The sequence below is a fragment of the Crinia signifera genome, chromosome 7, assembly GCF_055691185.1.
Source record: "Crinia signifera chromosome 7, ASM5569118v1, whole genome shotgun sequence".
NCBI classification, from domain to species: Eukaryota; Metazoa; Chordata; class Amphibia; order Anura; family Myobatrachidae; genus Crinia; species Crinia signifera.
The window spans coordinates 2,763,560-2,773,842 of NC_139223.1; the positions used below are offsets into that span (position 1 = coordinate 2,763,560).

The 10,283-nt window shown below is 48.3% G+C and overlaps 1 protein-coding gene across 9 annotated transcripts in view; it reads left to right on the top strand.

Annotated features, from left to right (window-relative positions):
* LOC146019720 (uncharacterized) overlaps window positions 1–538 on the top strand; it is a 121,810-nt gene extending 121,272 nt beyond the window's left edge. For all 9 annotated transcript variants that reach the window (XM_083152218.1, XM_083152223.1, XM_083152219.1 and 6 more), the window contains one exon: window positions 317–538. In XM_083152218.1, the coding sequence (XP_083008344.1) occupies window positions 317–336 (20 nt within the window). In that variant the 3' untranslated portion in view covers window positions 337–538. The remainder of the gene's footprint in view (window positions 1–316) is intronic.
* The last annotated feature ends 9,745 nt before the right edge of the window (window positions 539–10,283 follow it).

Here is a 10,283-nt window from a genome sequence, read left to right on the forward strand (position 1 = left end):
GTGGAGGCTGGTATGGGGTGGAGGCTGGTATGGGTGTGGAGGCTGTTATGGGCGTGGAGGCTGGTATGGGTGTGGAGGCTGGTATGGGGTGGAGGCTGGTATGGGTGTGGAGGCTGGTATGGGCGTGGAGGCTGGTATGGGCGTGGAGGCTGGTATGGGCGTGGAGCCTGATATGGGGTGAAGGCCGGTATGGGGTGGAGGCTGGTAATGACGTGGAGGCTGATATCGGCATGGAGGCTGATATGGGGTGAAGGCCGGTATGGGGGTGGAGGCTGGTATTGAGAGTGTCTTACAATGTTGTTTCCCCCCCACGCAGGCTGTGCCGGGAAGTGCTGATTGGTGACAGGACTGTGGCTCATGATGATCTAAACTGACCTCATGGAGGGGTGGGCGCTGTATATAGGGGGAGGATTCACAAATAAAATGTTTTTAAAAGTTTCAAATGTCTCTGCAGTATTCGTATGATCTCTGCTTGATTCATGCCTTAATAAACATACAGTATATGTGACCCCAGACATGGCCCCAATGGTCACTGCTTGGACAGGACATGCAAAGACCTTGAGAAAGACGGCAGCAGCCGGTGACACATGTTGGCCAGCAGTGACTGAGGACTTTGATGTGAGCTGTCTCCCTGCCTATGCAGTCATTGGCCAATGTGACCGTTTCTTCAGGTGATTGTTTTACTCATTGTTTTTATACATTTTTTTATCTTGTGGTTTAATAAATTTTTTGGACTACGAATGAGACCATTGTTTTCCCTTCCTCCCTCAATGTATACCACTGCCTGTGGGAATTGGGATGAGGTACTGAAAGGATCAGAGGTCTCCCATAACAAAGATACCATTATATGCTGTAAACAACACTTTGCCTTAGTGAGTACAGTACGCATCTAAGCAGGTGTCATCTTTGATCTGGTACTGAGAGCGTTAATACACTAAGGGGCGCATTTACCAAGATCGCATTTTACAATGCGATCTGGGCGGAATATTACCGCCCAGGATCGCATTGTAAAATGCGATCATATCGGGGCAATGTACCATTTTTAAGGGTGCAGGGACATGGCTCCGATAGGAGCCCGTCCCTGCGAAGCCCTAACCCGGAAGCCGGGGGGTCTGCGCATGCGCGGTTATGCGCTGACCCCCGCCGACCTCTCTTACCGCACTGCCCTACTCGGGCAGTGCGATGTGTAGCCATAGGCTACAACGGGCTATTGCCACATTACAATGGCGATAGCTCAGGGCTGCGATGCCGGGCTGCCCGATGTTAATACGTCGGGCAGCTACGCATCCCCCATAGAAATCTATGGGGGATGCGGCCGGCGGCGCTGCAGGGAGGATCGCAGCAGGGATCGGAGATTGCTGCTGCGGTCCCCCTTTGATACATTTAGGAGATACTTAATATTTGCGGCTAAACCCCGAAAACGTGCGTTTTCGGGGATTTAGCCGCAAATATATTTTGATAAATGGGCCCCTAAGTGGTGACCCCTAAAAGAAACCGTTACGTGTTTGACCCTATGTCCTATGAGAGTGAGTACGGTACGCACCCCTCATTAAATATATTGTTTACTGTTGGGTACCATTCAGCATGTGGTGATTCGAATGATCGACCAGCGAAAAGGTACCTATATAGGTGTATTATTATTCTTCACCTTCCTGAGTTGGGGACGGCCCTCTATTCTAAAGTCACTGGGATACAGTTGTACTATTTTTATATTGAAGTACTTCCTCTGATTTATTGTATCTTATTTCACATATACATTGAATCCTGACTGACTATCAATTAAACTGTGACAACAAATCCAGCGCCGACAAGTTTGCTCTTCTTCTGCTAGGACATGCAAAGCTAGGCCCAAAATATATCCTATTGTTACACTGGCTCCTTTAGGGCAGGCTACGCATACCTCCTGTCCATTGGCTAAAATAACCCACCGATCCAGAAACAGCGGAACCTGCACAGGCCTACACAGATACCCAAACACCATGGATGGTACAAGGAAACCAGCGGGGCCCAATCAGAGTGCACTTACAGTGTAGCACTTACTCTGTAACCTCTTATGGGCGGGGCCCTTCATCATCTTCTCCTCATCCTGCACTTCTCAGGTCTCCAGAACTCCACCAACCAATTATTGCATACCATATATTCTATTGCAGTGGTTCTCAAACTGTGGGTCCTGACCCAGCATGGGATCAGATTAATGTATCTGTGGAGAGGGGTCAGGGGATAACTCATTAAGTTAACACCCTCTGATTCCCTCTTTCACCCCATTTTCCCCTTTTACACCCCCCCCCCCATTACCCACTGCCTCCCTTTTACATTAGCGGTCACTTCACTGACCACACATGTGGCGGCCATTCTGTGGTAACTTGCTGGGGTCCTGTAATAATTTTTATTGTCTGATGGGGTCCCCGAGCAAAACAGTTTGAGAACCCCTGTTCTATTGCATACGTTACCATTTATCAGTTACCAAGTACAATCATTTGTTTAGCATTTACTACAATAAATCCCGTTGTGCTTTTACCTCTGTCGGTTTCTGGGTGCACTACCATGCTTCTTATGTACAAAGGTCTATTCAAGCCTCCCCGATTCATACATCGGTCCGGGCATACGTCTGAGGCCTTCGTCAGGTCGACAAAGACCCCAGGCGTGACAGTAAGCACTAGCCTAATGGATTCAGCCACAGGCCAAGCCCTGTCCTCCAGCCCAGTTCAACAACTGGCAGCCCGCTTAGACCAGCAAGAAGCGGCCCGGGGTCAGGTGATCCACTGTCTCCAAGATCTGTCTTCCAGGCTGGATAAACTTCAGACCACTTTGAGTGGCCCAGAGACTGTCCGTTCTTCCTCCGATTCCTACAGCTGCTCCTCGTCTTCATCTCTCCAATCCTACAATATTTTATGGATCTCCTAAAGCTTGCAGTGGTTTCCTGAATCAGCGTGAAATCCATTTAGAATTACAGTCCGGTAACTTTCCTACAGAGAGAACAAAAGTTGCATATATTATCTCTCTTTTGTCCAGCTCAGCCCTGGAGTGGGCATCACCGCTGTGGGAGAGGTCTGATACCATCTTGTCCTCTTACAAGAACTTTGTGACAACATTCCGTCGCATCTTCGACGAGCCTGGGCGTGTAACTTCTGCATCCACTGAAATTCTCCACCTCCGGCAAGGAACCCATTCCGTGGGACAGTATCTAGTTCAGTTCCAGATCCTGGCTTCTGAACTTTCCTGGGATGACGAGGTCCTGTATGCAGCATTCTGGCATGGTCTGTCCGGCCGACTAAAAGACGAACTTGCTACTCGTGATTTACCATCTAAGTTAGACGATCTCATCTCTTTCCGTATCAAATTGGACTTACGCTTTTGAGAGAGGGCTCTTGAACGCAGTCAAAATTATCATGTCAGTCTTCTACAGCTCCTACACCACCTTCTCTGGCGCCTCAGGCAGGAAGAACCTATGGAGGTTAACCATTTCCTTTACGTCACCGCAAGTCACAGTTATGCCTTTACTGTGAGGCTCCTTCTCACATGATTACTGCCTGCCCTAAGCGTAAGGAAAAGTCCGCCTCCTAGCCCATCAAGGAGAGGGTCGGCTAGTAGTGATTAAAGCCTCTCCATCTTCGTCCGATTGTATCTTACCAGTGTCCCTACAAGTTGGCCAGCAATTCAAGATGGTCTCTGCCCTTCTAGATTCCGGAGCGGCTGGGAACTTTGTAACGGCTGAACTGGTCCAGCGGTGGGCCATACCCACTGAGTTGTTTATCTTACTGCTATGGATGGCAGTAGGAATTCTGATGCAACAGTTTCCTGCAGGACATTTCCTCTTCAAGTGTAAAGTGGGGGTTCTGCATCATGAACTTTTGTCATTCCTCGCGATACCTAGAGCCACATATCCACTGGTTCTGGGTCTGCCCTGGCTCTGCCTCCACAATCCTCAAATTGATTGGAGGACTTCGCTAGGATCCTTCCTGTTCTGGTACCTGTCTCCAGAAGGTACTTCCAGCTTGTAATGCTAGTATGGAAACAGCATATCTTCCACCCCCTCAGTACAGGGAATACACAGATGTCTTCAGCAAGTCTGGTGCGGATACTCTACCCCCTCATAGACCATGGGACTGTCCTAGTGATCTCATGCCTAAAGAACCTCCGAGAGGTTGGACATATCCATTATCTCTTCCAGAGACTCAGTCCATGGCCGATTACATCAAGGAAAACCTTGCCAAGGGATTCATCTGACCATCTAACTCCCCTGCTGGTGCTGGATTCTTTTTCCTTAAAAAAAGATGGAGGCTTACTTCCTTGCATAGACTATAGAGGCCTCAATGACATCACCGTGAAAAACAGGTACCTTTTACCATTGATTACTGAATTGTTTGATCGTGTCAGTGGAGCTACAGTATTCAGCAAGCTTGATCTTAGAGGTGCGTACAATCTCATCCGTATACAAGAGGGTGACAAGTGGAAGATGGCATTTAACACCAGAGATGGACAGTGTGAGTACCTCGTCCTGCCTTTTTTCAGCAATGCCCCAGCTGTAGTCCAACACTAGCAAAAGAAAAGGGTACTTAGGGGAAAGGGGAACGGGGAAGTTGCTTTTGCACAGGTAGGTACTTGATGTACCCAGGAATGGCCCTAATTCTTTAATAATTAAACAATTTATTCATAATTATGATTTTTGTTGTTGGAGGTGCTGCCAAGGACAATAGTGTACAATGGAAAAACAAGAAAGAAATGGATTGTCTCTTTGGGCCTTATTTTGGTTCATTCTTTCTGACAAAATCCTTCTTAGATGGGCAAAACCATGTGCACTGCAGGTGGGGCAGGTGTTACTTGTGCAGAGAGAATTAGATTTGGGTGGAGTTTTACTTCAAAGTGAGATCTATATTGCAGTGTAAAAATAAAGCAGTCAGTATTTTCCCTGAACAGAAACAAAATTACTCACCCAAATCTAATTCTCTCTGCACATGTTACATCTGCCCCCCCCCCCCTGCAGTGCACATGGTTTTGTCCATCTAAGAAGGATTTTGTCAGAAAGAATGAACCAAAATAAGGCCCCAAATGTTTTTCACCTTTTTCGGGACAATCTCTAGACACGTTGTATATTTAGATGACATTCTCATCTTTGTAAACAATCTTGAAGATCATTGCTACTGGGTTAAAGAGGTACTGTCCCGTTTACGAGCTAACCCTTTATATTGTAAACTAGAGAAATGTGTCTTCAAAGTGAAGTCTATACCGTTCCTAGGGTACACTATCTCCGGTTCCGGTCTCCAAATGGACCCAGGCAAACTGCAAACTGCAAAAGATTGGCCCATTCCCAAAACTCTGAAAAGCATTCAGCGCTTTCTGGGAATCACCAATTATTACAGAAAATTAATTCACAACTTCTCTACTCTTGTGGCACCCATCACTGCCTTAACAAAGGGACTAATGCAGCTAAGTGGCCGGCAGATGCTATCCAGGCCTTCCATCTGCTAAAGCAGAGGTTCACTTCAACTCCTGTGTTAAAGCAGTCTGACACCACTCTGCCCTTTGATCTTGAGGTCGATGCCTCCTCCATGGGAGTTGGGGCAGTGCTTTCACAGAAAGCGCCAGATGGACATCTTCACCCCTGTGGGTTCTTCTCACGTAAGTTCTCGCCCACAGAATGCAACTATGCCATAGGTGATCAAGAACTACTCGCCATCAAGTTGGCATTGAAAGAGTGGAGATATCTTCTGGAAGGTACTTCTCATGAGATCACAATAATCATAGACCACAAGAATCTTCTGTATCTCAAGTCTGCTCAATGCCTGAATCCACGTCAAGACAGGTGGGCACTTTTCTTTTCCAGATTTCGGTTCATGCTGTCGTTCTGTCCCGGGTCACAAAATTGTAAAGCTGATGCCCTTTCCCACTCATGGGAGAAAGAAAGTGAGTCAAGTTCCACTAATCAACATTATTGATCCAGTGGCCTTCTCCGCTGTAGGAGTAGAAGAACTCACGCCTCCTCCAGGGAAAAGCTTTGTTAAACCAGCATTAAGAAAGAAGCTGCTATTATGGGTGCATTCTTCCAAGTTCACTGGCCATGCAAGCATTCAGAAAACTTACAAGTTTATCACCAGATTCTACTGGTGGCCTTTCCTCAAACAGGACATACACGGCTTTATTTCTTCTTGTGCCAAGTGTGCCCAGAACAAGATCAGACTCCATCCGGGCAATTGATGCTGTTATCAGTGCCATATTGTCCTTGGACTCACATCTCAATGGACTTTGTCACTGACCTACCAGAGTCTGACAATTTCAACACCATCTGGGTAATAGTTGACCGATTCACCAAGATGGCTCACTTTGTTCCCCTCACTGGTCTTCCCCTCACTGGTCTTCCATCAGCTTCCAAGCTGGCTCAACTATTCGTGAAAGAGATATTCAAGCTTCATGGACTGCCACTAGAAATAATTTCCAATAGAGGAGTCCAATTCGTTGCCAAATTCTGGTGAAGCTTGTGCTCTCTTCTTCAAGTCAAGCTCAAGTTCTCAACAGCCTGTCATCCTCAGACAAATGGTCAGACAGAGAGGGTGAATCAAGACCTTGAGTCTTTTCTTCGTATTTACATCTCTTCTTCTCAGGACGACTGGGCTCAACTTCTTCCATGGGCAGAGTTCTGCCATAATAACCAATATCACTCTTCTTCCACAGTCACTCCATTCTTTGCCAACTACAGGTATCACCCTCAAGTCCCTGACTTCAGTCTACAAACAGCTTCCTCTGTGACAGCCGTGGATGTGACCATCTGGCAATTCAGCAAAACCTGGAAACTCATCTGCTCTTCACTCCTAAAGGCTTCAAGCAGGTACAAAAAAAATTGCTGATAGGAAGTGTAGGGCGGTGCCAGTTCTCCAGCCAGGGGATCGTGTGTGGTTGTCAACAAAGAATCTAGGAATGAGAGTGCCCTCTATAAACTTTGCTCCCAGATATATTGGTCCTTTTCCTGTTAAGCGAGTCGTCAACCCTTGGGCCTACAAATTAAGATTCCCTCCGTACTTGAAAGTGCCAGCAACATTCCACATCTAGTTGCTAAAACCTCTGGTTTCAAACTGCTTTCATTCCAAGCTCCCCAAAGCACCTAAAGTACGTACTCAACGTGGAATGGAGTATGAAGTTTATAAATTCTGGACTCTTGCATCCATTATGGTCATCTGCAATACCTAATTGATTGGAGGGTTATGGACCCAAAGAATTGTCCTGGACCAATGCAAGAGATGTCCATGCTCCAAAAACTTGTCCAAGCCTTCCACTTCAAGTTTCCACGGAAGCCAAAGAGGTGTCCTGGGGCCACCCCTAAAAGGGGGAGTGCTGTCATGCAGGGACGGATACAGAGGGGGACAAAGCCCCTAGGCCAGTGGTTCCCAAACTGTGTGCCTAGGCACCCTGGGGTGACTCAGGACACTTGCAGGGGTGCCTTGGGTTGGTAGACCAGGATCAATTCATATTATTTATGGTCAATGTACCAGGCAAAACCAGTGCTGGTGGCTGCCAATCATAATATATGTGGACAAACAGAAGCAAATCCTGTCCCTCACCAGATAACTTTGACCTACAAATACAATGCACTTAATTTAATATTTTTTTCTGAATTTATCGATAAGAAGCATTTGGCCTAGGGGTGCCTTGAAAATGTTTTGATGCTCTAGGGTGCCGTGATTCAAAAAAGTTTGGGAACCACTGCCCTAGGCTATAAAACACTTACAGGGCATGTCACCCCTCTCCCCAAATACGGGATAGTGTGTATTTACAGCTACCTAGATATATATGTGTGCAGGTGACAGCTGTGCAGCCCTGATAGTGCTCCGTTTATTACTGGTCACTACCACAATGATTATTTACAGTAATAATGTCCCTTTCCTACAGAGCCCTGTCTCCCCCAGTCCAGCACCAGCAGCCACACACTCTCTGCTGCCACTCATGTACTCAGCGCCTAACAGAAGACATTTAAATATTCCCTCTGGACACAACCACTGCTCTGCCTCCTGGGGGCATCACCAGGCCCTCCTGACTAATACAAGCCTATCGCATTGGCCATACCCCCAGGGCCGGCTCTACCACTAGGCAGCTTTAGGCAGCTGCCTGGGGCACCAGGATCTTGAGGGGCACGATCAAATCTACAAATCAAAAAATCAAGGATGTCTATGAGGATGCTTGTTGTCCTTGGTGGTGGCTGTGGAACTTCTAAGACCTCTATACTTTCCCTTATACTTCCTACATTGCTGCCCCCTCCTCCTTGTACTCTGTTGTGGGTGGCAAAGGGGAGGGTGCAGAGGACCTCCAGGGAAAGCAGGGGATTGGCCACCTTCCCGGGGGGAGGGGGGATTGGAGGACCACATGATTTAAAAAAATATATGGGGGGGGGGGGGGCAGAGGTAGGGGGGAGTGAGTTTAAGTTTTGCCTAGGGTGCTGAGAAGCCTTACACTGGCCCTGCATACCTCACCCTTCCACCATGGTACTGTCCTCAGATGCCAGGTCCCCCCTGGAAGTTAATGAGGTTGCTATGCTGCAGAAATGTCTGCTACAGGGAGGTATGTACACGTTCCTGTCATAGCTGTTCACGTTGTAGTATTGATTCATGGGTAACAGACAAAATAGTGACAACCAGGGTGATTTAGAAGTAACGGGACCCAATAAGGGGAGGAGTCAGGACTGGAAAGGGGAGGCGTGTCAAGTTTAACCGTAAACCACCCCCCCTTGAAGAAAGGTCTAGATCCGCCCCTGCTGTCACGATCCGGGTAATGAGACAGACTTTCTTACCAGCTAAGTGTACCTGCATCTCAGGCCAGGATGCAGCCGGCATCCTTTGTGCAGTACAGCTGCACTGCAATCACCTCCCGGTTCTCCAAGCGCTGCTATGTCTGCAGCAGTGCGGCATGTCTCCCTTCTGACGCTTCTTCTCAATCTCCCAGTCCGCCGCCATTGCTCCCGGCCACAAGCATGGTACATACAAACAGTCTGTCCCACCATAGTCTGACATGGGGGCTGCCATGTTCTTTCTAGTCACATGTCAGGCTGAGCCAATCATGCGCTAGTCTAATTCCCTGTCATACCTGCCCAGCCAATCATGGCTTCCCAGTGGGTATAAGTATGCTGGGAGATCACAGACTGATGCTAGTGCTTCAGTTGTCTCCTGTGATTCAGTTGTGTCTCTCTGCTGCTGCCGTGTGCTTAGTTATAGGTAGTCCAGCTCCTGTGATCCTGTGTCCAGCAAGGGATACTCACCTCAGCAGTGCCCAGCCTAGTTCCAGTAGATGTTCTACCATCGCTCCGCATTCCAGTCGATATACTACCATCGCTCCGCATTCTAGTCGATATACTACCATCGCTCCGCATTCCATTCAAAGTATTCTACAGCCCAACGTATTGCCCTCTGTTTGGTTATTTGGCTCATAGCCATCGATGGACTGCATCAGTGCGCCGCACTGCAACTACAACTCCTGTTTCCATAATTATTGCATGCCAAATATTCTATTGCATACGTTACCATTTATCAGTTACCAAGTACAATCATCTGTTTACCATCTACTACAATAAATCCGGTTGTGCTTTTACCTGTCTGTTTCCTGTCTCTGGGTGCACTACAGTGCTTCTTATGTACAAAGGTCTATTCAAGCCTCCCCAATTCATACATTGGTCCGAGCATACGCCTGAGGCCTTCGTCAGGTCAACTCAGACCCAAGACGTGACACTCCCTATGGTGTGTCCCATAGCTCCAGCTTCCCCTCCAGGGCTGGTCCATGAAGCTGCTCAGCTGCTGCCTCTCCTCTGTCCATACCTCCCCCTGGTGCCAATCACAGCTCCAGCTTCCCCTCCAGTGATGGTCCATGAAGCTGCTCAGCTGCTGCCTCTCCTCTGCTCCATACCTCCCCCTGGTGCCTCCCACAGCTCTGGCTCCCCCTCCAGGGCTGGTTTATAAAGCTGCTCAGCTGCTGCCTCTCCTCTGCTCCATACCTTACCCTGGTGTCTCCCACAGCTCCAGCTTCCCCTCCAGGACTGGTCCATGAAGCTGCTCAGCTGCTGCCTCTCCTCTGCTCCATACCTCCCCCTGGTGCCTATTACAGCTCCAGCTTCCCCTCCAGGGCTGTTCCATAAAGCTGCTCAGCTGCTACCACTCCTCTGCTCCATTTTGCCCCCTGGTGCCTCCCACAGCTTTGGCATCTCCTCCAAAGCTGGTCCATGAAGGTGCTCAGGTGCTGCCACTCCTCGGCTCCACACTGCCCCCTGGTGACTCTCATAGCCCTGCTTTCCCTCCATGGATAGGTCC